The sequence below is a fragment of the Microcaecilia unicolor genome, chromosome 4 (genome assembly GCF_901765095.1).
Source record: "Microcaecilia unicolor chromosome 4, aMicUni1.1, whole genome shotgun sequence".
Taxonomy (NCBI): domain Eukaryota; kingdom Metazoa; phylum Chordata; class Amphibia; order Gymnophiona; family Siphonopidae; genus Microcaecilia; species Microcaecilia unicolor.
In genome coordinates, this window is record NC_044034.1 from 225037494 (window position 1) to 225049601 (window position 12108).

Consider the following 12108-nt stretch of genomic DNA (forward strand, 5'->3'; position numbering starts at 1 on the left):
TCTGTTCCCGCTCTCCCAGTACCTCACGGTCAGGTGATAGCCCGGACCAATCATGATCTTGTTCAGTTCAGTACATGGGCAAGAAGAGTTCTTTGTTTTGTGACCTTGGAGAATGGTAACTTCTGGTGCCATGTCTGCCTCCCTTCTCAGCTTCTCAGGGTTGATAGAAGGGGGTGGTTGGAACACAGACTGTCTTTGGCTTCAGCAAGCCTGTCAGTGATTTTCCACAAGCTGATGCTGGAACTTGCTGACACAGGTCAAAGGGTATAGCATCCATCTTGTTTGTGTTTAGGCTTGTATGAACCCAGACCAGCTCAGGTAAGATCACAGGGAAATACCCCTACACACCCATCTACTCAGCACTATCGCTCCTACTGTCATCCCTTCTATCTGTCATTTTTAGATTGTAAGCTCTCTGAGCAGGGACTGTCTCTCTATGTTGGATGTTCAGCGCTGCATGCGTCTGGTAGCGCTATACAAATGTTAATAATAATAATCTCTATATATAAAAAGCACCACCAACGTTCTAATGAAGCCTCCAGCCGGAAGTGTGAAGCGGCAGAGATATCTGGTTTCCCCGTGAGTGTCTGCCCCGCCCTCGCTCTCTCTGTAACACAAACAGTGAAGGAAAGCACAGCACGAAATCGCTCTCTGTAACAGTGAAGGACTCAGAGGGGGGAGGGGACAGACACCCTCACTTTCTGTAACACAAACACAGCACAGCAGGAAACTTAACACTGAAGGACTCGACTCAGAGGGGGGGAGGGGACAGAGAGCAGAGGGGACAGACAGCACAGGGGAAGGGGCAGAGGGCAGGGACACACACACTCCCACATGCACACTCTGAAGAAAACCTTGCTACCCCCCCCCGTTTCATTTGCATCAGAAACGGGGCTTTTTTACTAGTAATAATAATAATATCCTCAATCTTTCACTTTTGACTGCAACTATTTTGATGCTTTCAAACATACTGTAGTTACACCACTCCTCAAGAAACCTTCATTGTACCCTACCTGTCCTTCCAACTATCACCCCATCTCCTCTGTTTCCTATCCAAGCTACTTGAATGTGCTGTTCACCACCATTGTCTTGACTTTCTTTCAAATCAAGCTATTCTTGATCCACTTCAATCTTGCTTTCGCCGTCTTCATTCAACTGAAATAGCCATTGCTAAAGTCTCCAATGACCTGTTCCTGGCCAGATCAAAAGATCTCTATTCTGTCCTCATCCTTCTTGATCTATGTGCTGCTTTTAACACTGTTGATCATTGCCTACTCCTTGATACGCTGCCCTCACTTGGATTTCAGGGCTCTGTTCTTTACTGGTTTTCTTATTATTTCTCCCATCACACTTTTAGTGTGTGCTCTGGTGGATCCTCCTCCACTTCTATCGCAGTATGAGTTGGTGTACCTCAGGGCTGTATCTTGGGACATCTTCTTTTCTCCATCTGTACTCCTTCCTTTGGTGCTCTGATCTCATCCCATGGTTTTCAGTATCACCTTTGTGCTGAACAGACAACATTGCAAAATGACTCATGCACCCTGTCTTATATCATTCCTTCTCTACTCAATTTGCAGTGTCACATAGAAAAGTCAAATCTTCCAAGAAGCATGAAGGAGACATTTTTACAAGAATTCAACAACCAATTTTGATGACTCCCATATCTACCTCTCCACACCAGAAATTTCAGCAGGAATCCAGGCCCAAGTATCAGCCTGCCTGTCTGACATTGCTTTGCTGCCTAGATGTCTCACTGCCATCTGAAACTAAACATGGCCAAGACTGAGCTTATCGTTCCCCCTAATCCTACTTCTCCTCTTCCTCCATTCTTTGTGGATAACACTCTCATCCTCTCTCTCTCATCAGCTCGTAATCTTTGATTTCTCTCTCTCTCCACATATCCAACATACTGCTAAAACCTGTTGTTTCTTTCTCTATAATATCACCAAAATTTCCCCATTCGTTTCTGAGCACACTACGAAAACCTTTATTCACACTCTTATCACCTCTTGCTTAGAGTATTGCAACTTACTTCTCACAGTTCTCCCACTAAGCCAGCTCTCTCCCCTTCATTCTATTCAAAATTTTGCTGCACGACTTATATTCCGCCAGTGCCACTATGCTCATATTAGCCCTTTCCTCAGGTTACTTCATTGGCTCTCTATCTGTTTCTGTATACTGTTCATCTTACTGACTTAAAAGTGCATTCACTCTGCAGCTCCTCAGTACCTCTCCATTCTTATCTCTCCCTACACTCCTGCCTGGGAACTCCGTTCATTGGGTAAATCTCTCTTATTTTACCCTACTCCTCCACTGCCAACTTCAGACTCCGTTCCTTTTATCTTGCTGCACCATACGCCTGGTATAGACTTCCTGAGTCAGTACGTCAAGCTCCATTTCTGGCCGACTTCAAATCTAGGCTAAAAGCCTTCCTTTTTGATGCTGCTTTTAACTCATAATCCCTATTCACTTGTTCAGTACCCATGTCTGTTGTATCATTCCCTCCTCAAGTAATTCCCTTATCCCTTATCTGTCCTGATTAGATTGTAAGCTCTGTCGAGCAGAGACTGTCTCTTACATGTTAAAGTGTACTGCGCTGCGTACGGTAGTAGCAAGTACCATCACTTTACAAAATGTGTATAATATATAACTGAGGAAACAATGGAAACAATAACTTTCTTTTGCAGAATGAACTTCTGCTGAACATTGTGGATACTAACAGATGAATGTTTCCATAACCTATGCTAGAAATGTTTATACATAGTAGATGATGTCAGATGAAGATCTGTACGGTCCATCCAGTCTGCCCAACAAGATAAACTCATATGTGCTACTTTATATGTATACCTGTTCCCTTGATTGGAGTTGTAGGTACTGGGTAATTAGAACATTAACTTCTGACTCAAGCCACCACATTTTTATAAAAAGGGTTTAGGATTGGATAGTCCCCTTGATTTTTCACTCCTATCACTGTATTTTAAGCAGGTTTTTATTGCTGGTGGAGTTATTTGGGTGCAGACGTTTGGTAATGTTGATGATGAAGGTGACTTGGAGGCATATTTTCAAAGCACTTAGCCTCCCAAAGTTCCATAGAAACCTATGGAACTTAGCCTCCCAAAGTGCTTTGAAAATATGCCTCTTGGTTGTCAAATATTTTGTTGTGTTGTTAATGGAGGTGCCCACATGCCTGATAAATTTGTACCTCTTGTTGTACAGCATGTCCCGAACTATTTAGCAGCCTCTTTGCTGGATGACACGATCGAGGCTGTTGTAGCAGGATTGAACACAGCTGTGTATCAGAGACCCTTTGCCTCTAGATCAACTACAAATCAGAAGGCAAAAGCAGGTAATAGATCATATTTGTCCTATGTTATTTGGTAACCTATTGATGACAAGCTGAGATGTAAGTCAGTTTTTATGATTGTCTTTGCCTCATGGCTAGTGGAATTCTTCAGTACTCTTCTTTTTTTTCTTTTTAAAATTTGCTTAATTGCATGTAGCCCAAAATTTGTTTTAGATGAAACTTCCTGAAATAAGGAGTGTATGTCTTCAACAGGCAGAAATAGTTTTTAAAATAGAGTTTATATTCTGTCCAATTTCAGGGCTTATTTCTTTGAACTCTGCATTCATATGTCTTCTAACATCTCTACAGGCCTCTATTAAGAAAGCATGATCTGCAGTGTTTAGGAGGGTCTGGCACATACATGGATGTCTCCAAACAGAGAAGCATGTAGCTTTCTTTCTTGGAGGGCTGAGCCCAAGGGAAGGCTTCTTACTGCTAGCTCTTCTGTTGTAAAATATTTTCTTGAGGGTCTAGTTTGATAGAGCACCGCTCCTGATGCTCAGTCTAGGATGATATACTAGTGATATTTTAGTCCAGACAAGGTTTTTTAGTTCTAGCTTTTATTCAAGTGCAAAACATGTACTTTTTATTCTTTATTCAAATTCTGTCAAGCAATAATCATTTTAATTTTTATTCAGTCCTCTCCCAAAGATTTTAGTTCTTACTCAGTTCACAAACTCGATAGTTTCAGTTCTAGCTTTTTTTTTTTTTTTTAAGAGCAAAACAGACATATCAAGAACAGCCCTCAGAATATCACATGAACATAAAACTGTTCAAATTTAGCATTTCTTTTCAGAAGTACTCTCATTTCCAGGAACCTTAAAACCTATACACACAATCCTTAACCTTAACCAATAGCACATGGCTTAGTGCTTTTTCAGTGAGAAACCAAACAGCACAAATAGACAAAAGAATATCAAACTTTTAGAAATACTCTCATTTCCAAGCTACTTTCAACTTCAAGTCTATTTTTGTTAAGCAATCATCATTCCACACAGAGAAAAGATCCTTTCTTCACAGGCTTATGATCATTGGAGCCAACTCTGTGGGCGCTTGAGCACCCCCAATATTGAGAAAATTCATTGTATGTGTTCAGAAAGGGGCTATTTCCATTGGGCTTAGCACCCCCAATAATTTTGAAAAGTTGACTCCTATGCTTGTGATGCTGGTGCTGACAGAAGATCTATAGCCATAAGAAGTAGTATGTCATAGACTACACTTCTCTCATGCCAAAATTGAAAAACATTCTGTGGTATTATTTGTAGAAGTCTTAACGTCAGTAATGTCTTTGTCATTTGCACTTCAAGTGTTTCTTGAACTGGAACAGGACTTCTTACTTCAGTCACTTTCACCTTCTTGGCAATATAAATAAATGTTTCCAGTCCTAGCAGAGTGCTGTTGGTGTTGACATTTGAACACTGCAATAGGTGGCTCACTTTCTGTGAGGGCTTTATTGCAGATTTTCTCGTGTGCTGACCAATCAATTATGAAGTGTTTGGCAATTGCAAGCAATGTTTCCTCTAAGCAGAGCTCGTGAATGATTGCTCATACATTTTGGAAGTGTAGCTCACAGATTTTATATGGTCGCTCACAAAAATGGTTTATACAGAAATGCATTGCTAATACTGGTGCTCAAAAATTGTTGTTTTTTAAAAACGTGTTGCTCACATGGAAAATAATTTGCATGCACCAGGCCACTCCTTAAGAGGGAACATTGATTGCAAGTTGAGGACTCATTTTTGGAAGTAGCAGAACAGCCACACCTGTAAAATTGAGAAGGCATGCAGCAAGTGGAGGATGATTGAAAGTATTGTCAGTGAAAGCACTGCTGGGTGTCAAAATTGAGGAAAACTGGTTGTTGAATTCTTGTAAAAATGTCTCCTTCACGCTGCTTGGAACATTTGACTTTTCTGTGTGACACTGCAAATAGAGTAGAGAAGGAAGGAGATAAGACATGTGCATGAGCCATTTTGCAATGTTGTCTGTTCAGCAAATGGTTGCAACACAGTACCAAAGTTCCTCCAACTTTGTCCATTCAAACTATAGCATGGAATTAGTATTCAATCCAGAAAGAACCTCAATATCCCCTTTCAGCAGATTGGGTGAGCCCAGGTGGGTTGACAGGCACACAGTTGGCAGATTGCAGTGTGGTTTAGCCAAATGTTAGCCCTGGCAGGCCAGGGGGATTTCGAGCCACTCAAGCCACAAACACTGAAAAAAAGGCTGCTCTTTCAATTCTTCTTCAGCTTGTAGATCCCAGGACACATGCACCCAGGACTGAGGTCCACGATCGGCACGGCAGTACTAGGTTAGCTGCTCATTAGCTCTGCAGTCTGCTGCTTCTCCCTGACCTGCACCAACACCATTAACTGAGCATGTGTGTGGTTGCCAGCTTTGGCAGTCTCAGAGAGATGCTGCAGAGCTAAAGAGTAGTGTTTTTTCAGCGTCAGCAAGCAACACTCAATCAGGTAGGATTCATAGGAGGATGGATACTGGACAGCACAGCACACTGATTAAATTTTCATTCTACTGTAAGGAATTTTTGTTATGGGAAATTGATAATTTTAGTTCTTATTGAGGTCTGTAAATTTTTTTTTTTAATGCAGTTTTTTTTCTGACAAAAAATAATATTTTTTGTTCTGGTTCTCAAGAACTAATGACCTAAAATTTTCATTCTTATTATTATTCTCTTTAACAAAAATATCCCTGGTGTAACAGACTAAGGACGTGGGTCATTTGGTGTTGATTCTGAAAGGAAGATGTCCGGAATTGAAAAGGAGGATGCTGAGAAGCCCCAGAACAACCCAGTTTTTACGTTCTTGTGTCTCTGAACTTCACTTTAGAAGGTGACTGTTGACTTTGATTTGTCCTCCAATTAACTACTGGGGCTTCGGCTCCTTAATGAAATTCTCCAAACAATAGCTTCCTTCTAAAACGGGAGCCTGCTAAGGCAAGTTTTGGAAGCCGTATCTACTGACCAATTTCTGAGCCATAACAGGCGGTGAGCTTCCATAGTCACCGGTATCCTTTTAGCAGAAGTTCTGACTAGATCATAAAGTGCATTTGCTATATAAGCCATATTCAACACAAAGTGATCTAAGTCTCTCTCTTGAGGAATGGACCCAAATCGCATCTGACAGATTGATTTAAGATGCCTCATCTCAGAATGCCTCATTTCCTCACAGCCTTGGATCTTGAAGGTATATCTGCATATTCCGATTTGGTCACTGCATCAGAAATTCTTATAATTATAAGTCATTATTTCTAGTTCAAGTCATAGTAACATAGTAGATGACGGCAGAAAAAGACCTGCACGGTCCATCCAGTCTGCCCAAGAAGATAAATTCATATGTCCTACTTTTTTATTTGTACTGTCCTCTTCAGTGCACAGACCGTATAAGTCTGTCCAGCCCTATCCCCGCCTCCCAACCACCAGCTCTGGCACAGACCGTATAAGTCTGGCCAGCCCTATCCCCGCCTCCCAACCACCAGCTCTGGCACAGACCGTATAAGTCTGCCCAGCACTATCCCTGCCTCCCACCATCGGCTCTGGCACAGACCGTATAAGTCTGCCAGCACTAGTCCTGCCTCCCAACCACCAGCCCCAGCACAGACCGTATATGTCTGCCCAGCACTAGCCCCGCCTCCCAACCACCAGCTCTGCCACCCATTCTAGGCTAGGCTCCTGAGGATCCCTTCCTTCTGCACAGGATTCCTTTATGGTTATCCCACGCATGTTTGAATTCCGTTACCGTTTTCATCTCCACCACCTCCCGCGGGAGGGTATTCCAAGCATCCACCACCCTCTCCGTGAAAAAATACTTCCTGACATTCTTCTTGAGTCTGCCCTTCTTCAATCTCATTTCATGCCCTCTCGTTCTACCGCCTTCCCATCTCCGGAAAAGGTTTGTTTGCAGATTAATACCTTTCAAATATTTGAACGTCTGTATCATATCACCCCTGTTCCTCCTTTCCTCCAGGGTATACATGTTCAGGTCCGCAAGTCTCTCCTCATACGTCTTGTAACGCAAATCCCATACCATCCTCGTAGCTTTTCTTTGCACCGCTTCAATTCTTTTTACATCCTTAGCAAGATACGGCCTCCAAAACTGAACACAATACTCCAGGTGGGGCCTCACCAACGACTTGTACAGGGGCATCAACACCTCTTTTCTTCTGCTGGTCACACCTCTCTCTATACAGCCTAGTAACCTTCTAGCTACGGCCACCGCCTTGTCACACTGTTTCATCGCCTTCAGATCCTCAGATACTATCACCCCAAGATCCCTCTCCCCATCCGTACCTAGCAGACTCTCACCGCCTAACACATACGCCTCTCTTGGATTTCTACTCCCTAAGTGCATCATTTGCATTTCTTCGCATTGAATTTTAATTGCCAAACCTTAGATCATTCTTCTAGCTTTTTCAGATCCTTTTTCATGTTTTCCACTCCCTCCGGGGTGTCCACTGTGCTCCAAATCTTAGTATCATCCGCAAATAGGCAAACTTTACCTTCTAACCCTTCGGCAATGTCACTCACAAATATATTGAACAGAATGGGCCCCAGCACCGATCCCTGAGGCACTCCACTACTCACCTTTCCCTCCGAGCGAACTCCATTTACCACCACCCTCTGGCGCCTGTCCGTCAACCAGTTCCTAATCCAGTTCACCACTTTGGGTCCTATCTTCAGCCCATCCAGTTTATTTAAGAGCCTCCTGTGGGGAACCGTGTCAAAATCCTTGCTGAAATCTAAGTAGATTACGTCTATAGCACGTCCACGGTTCAATTCTCCGGTCACCCAATCAAAGAATTCAATGAGATTCGTTTGGCACGATTTCCCTTTGGTAAAACCATGTTGTCTCGGATCTTGCAACTCATTTTCTTCCAGGAAATTCACTATCCTTTCCTTCAGCATCGCTTCCATTACTTTTCCAATAATCGAAGTGAGGCTTACCGGCCTGTAGTTTCCAGCTTCTTCCCTATCACCACTTTTGTGAAGAGGGACCACATCCGCCGTTCTCCAATCCCTCGGAACCTCTCCCATTTCTAAGGATTTATTAAACAAATCTTTAAGAGGACCCGCCAGAACCTCTCTGAGCTCCCTCAATATCCTGGGGTGGATCCCATCCGGTCCCATGGCTTTGTCCACCTTTAGTTTTTCTAGTTGTTGATACACACTCTCTTCCGTGAACGGTGCTATATCCACTCCATTCTCAAATGAACTTTTGCCAGTCCATCGTGGTCCTTCTCCCGGATTTTCTTCAGTAAAAACAGAACAAAAGTATCTATTTAGCAAATTTGCCTTTTCTTCATCATTATCTACATAGCGGTTTGCAGTATCTTTTAGTCTCACAATTCCCTTTTTAGTCATTCTCCTTTCACTAATATACCTGAAGAAATTTTTGTCACCCCTCCTTACCTTTCTAGCTATTTGTTCTTCCGCTTGCGCTTTCGCCAGACGTACCTCTCTCTTGGCTTCTTTCAGTTTCCTCCGGTATTCCTCCCCGTGTTCCTCGTCTTGAGTTTTTTTGTATTTCTGGAATGCGAACTCTTTAGCCTTTATTTTCTCAGCCACTTGCTTGGAGAACCATAGCGGTTTCCTTTTTCTCTTGCTTTTATTTACTTTCCTTACATAAAGGTTTGTGGCCCTATTTATAGCTTCTTTCAGCCTGGACCACTGTCCTTCCACTTCTCGTATGTCCTCCCAGCCCATCAGCTCCTTCCTTAGGTATTCCCCCATTTTACTAAAGTCAGCACGCTTGAAATCCAGGACTTTGAGTTTTGAGTGGCAACCCTCCTCTTCAGCCGTCATATCAAACCAAACTGTTTGGTGGGCACCCACTCGGACATTTGACACGCTATCCGCATTTGTGAGCACCAGATCCAGCGTCGCTCCCTCCCTCGTGGGTTCCATGACCATTTGTCTGAGCAGAGCACTTTGGAAAGCATCCACAATCTCTCTACTTCTTTCCGATTCCGCAGACGGAACCTTCCAATCTACATCCGGCAGATTGAAATCTCCCAGCAACAGCACCTCTCTCTTCTTTCCCAACTTTTGAATATCTGCGATCAGGTCTTTATCTAATTCTTCCAATTGTGTTGGAGGTCTGTAGACAACACCCACGTGGACAGAGGTTCTATCCTCTCTTTTTAAGGTGATCCATATCGCTTCTTCCTTACCCCAGGTCCCTGTCATTTCGGTTGCTGTGATATCATTTCTCACATATAGAGCTACTTCTCCACCTTTACGACCCTCTCTATCCTTCCTAAATAGATTATAGCCTGGTATGTTTGCATCCCATTCATGGGAAACATTGAGCCATGTCTCTGTGATTGCAACAACGTCTAAGTCTGCTTCCAACATCAGGGCTTGAAGGTCATGAACTTTGTTGCCAGGACTGTGAGCATTTGTGGTCATCACTTTCCATTTACATTTCCTTTTCCTGGTATGTGTTTCAACATTATTCTTTGGTATGGCCACAGCCACAGCTCTGAGGACTTTTTATGGTTTGTTAAAATTTTATATACTGCTCTTCATAAGTGCCCAGCAAAGTGGTTTACAATCAAATAAAAATAAGGAGAAAAAAAATGGAAATAAATGCCGGTAAAATGGATAGTATAGAAGAAATGGGAAATTACTGGAGAAGGGAGGAATAGAGACTAAAAACAAGAAATGTAACGGGGAAGTGGGTGGAGTCATTGTCCTGGCAGAAGCCCCCTCGGCCATACCCAGATCCATAGGCTTCTTGAAATAGATATGTCTTGAGAGCTGATTTAAATTTGGGAAAAGTTGCTTCTCCGAGGACAAGCAGGCTGCTTGTTCTCACGACTGGGTGACGTCCGCGGCAGCCCCCACCAACCGGAAGAAGCTTCGCGGGCGGTCCGCACGCAGGGCAAGCCCACCGCGCATGCGCGGCCGTCTTCCCGCCCGTGCGTGACCGTTCCCGCCAGTCTTTTCTTTTCCGCGCCTGGAGAGAGTCGTGTCGTCGCCGCTCTCTCTTAGCAGCCCCGGAAAGACCGTCGCGTTTACGCGATTTTGTTTAATTTTCATTTAGTTCGGTTGCCGCGCGCTCCTGTTTTTTCTTTCTTAAAAAAAAAAAAAAAAAAAAGAGAGCACGCGCTCCTTTTCCCTCGTTTTCTAGCGAGGGCGTCGCGTTGCGGCCTTGTGGCCGCGCGATCGATTTATTTTTCGAGGTGTGATTTCCGCCACCATCGACGACTTTAACTTCGCCGACGCGATTTTTCCGTCGATGTCCTCGAAGGTCCCGAGTGGATTTAAGAAGTGTGGTCGGTGCGGCCGGCCGATCTCGCAGTCCGACACCCACGCTTGGTGCCTCCAGTGCCTCGGGCCGGAGCACAATATCAAGTCGTGTTCTCTGTGTCTCGGTCTCCGGAAACGGACTCAGGTTGCGAGGCAAGTTCTGCGGGACCGTCTTTTTGGAACTTGCGCCGGCCCCTCGACGTCGACCTCGACGGCATCGGTATCGACGCCCGGTCCTTCGGTACCGGTATCGACGCCCGAGAAATCGGCACCGATGGCATCGACCCCAGGAGAACAGGTCCCGTCGGCCCGCTGGTCCTCCGGTGAGGGTAGGGGTGAGAGGCCGCGTGGGCAGTCGGCCCCGGTCACTCCCTCAGCCCGTGGCCCTCGGGACCGAACCCTGTCTGACCCGGTTCCTCGGGACCGAGGGGGATCGACCTCCTCCTCCTCCTCCATACCACCTGGCACCGGTGACGGGCACCGCAAGAAGGCTAAGAAGCACCGTCACCGGTCGCCCTCGACGCTCGGTACCGGGGAGGAGTCGACGCCGAAGCGTCCGCGTCGAGAGGAAAGGTCCCCCTCGGTGGTGGAGGTACCGACACGTCAGGGTCCCAGCACTTCGGTGCAGTCTCCTGGACCCGAGCAGCTTCCGGCACCGACGCCTCTACTGGCCCCCACGTCTTTCCCGACAGCGGGCCTGGACGAGTGCCTCCGAGCCATCCTTCCGGGGATCCTGGAAGGGCTGATGCGCCAAGCACCCCCGGCGCCGATGAGTATGGCGCCGGCGAGCTCTAGCCCGGTGCCGAGGCCGTCGACGCCGCCGCCGCTTGCGGCACTGGTCTTGACCGCCACGCAGGTGGAGTCGACGTCGATGGAGGGAGCTTCGTCCCCGCCGGCGCGGGAGTCCACCGCTCGACGACACCGAGGCCTTGGTGCCTCGACGTCGAGCCGGGCCCGGTTCAGGACTCAGCTACATGAGCTCATGTCCGATACCGAGGAAGAGGCCTCGTGGGGGGAAGAGGACCCCAGATATTTCTCCTCAGAGGAGTCTGCGGGTCTTCCCTCGGACCCCACGCCTTCACCAGAGAGGAAGCTCTCACCCCCTGAGAGTCTCTCCTTTGCCTCCTTTGTAAGGGACATGTCGATTTGCATTCCCTTCCCCGTGGTCTCTGTGGATGAGCCGAGGGCTGAGATGCTCGAGGTCCTCGACTATCCATCACCACCTAGAGAGTCCTCCACGGTGCCGCTGCACAATGTCCTCAAAGAGACACTGCTTCGGAACTGGATGAGCCCATTATCTAATCCCACCATTCCCAAGAAAGCAGAGTCCCAGTACAGAATCCACTCGGACCCAGAGTTGATGCGGCCCCAATTGCCCCATGACTCGGCGGTCGTGGATTCTGCTCTCAAGAGGGCACGGAGTTCGAGGGATACCGCCTCGGCGCCCCCGGGGCGGGAGTCTCGCACTCTGGACTCGTTTGGGAGGAAGGCCTACCAATCC

The 12108-nt window shown here is 46.1% G+C and overlaps 1 protein-coding gene across 1 annotated transcript in view; it reads left to right on the forward strand.

The window, feature by feature from the left end:
* PHRF1 (PHD and ring finger domains 1) overlaps nt 1–12108 on the forward strand; it is a 406375-nt gene that overhangs the window by 136371 nt on the left and 257896 nt on the right. The window contains exon 9 of the mRNA XM_030201288.1: nt 3217–3346. Coding sequence (XP_030057148.1) covers nt 3217–3346 — 130 coding nt within the window. The remainder of the gene's footprint in view (nt 1–3216; nt 3347–12108) is intronic.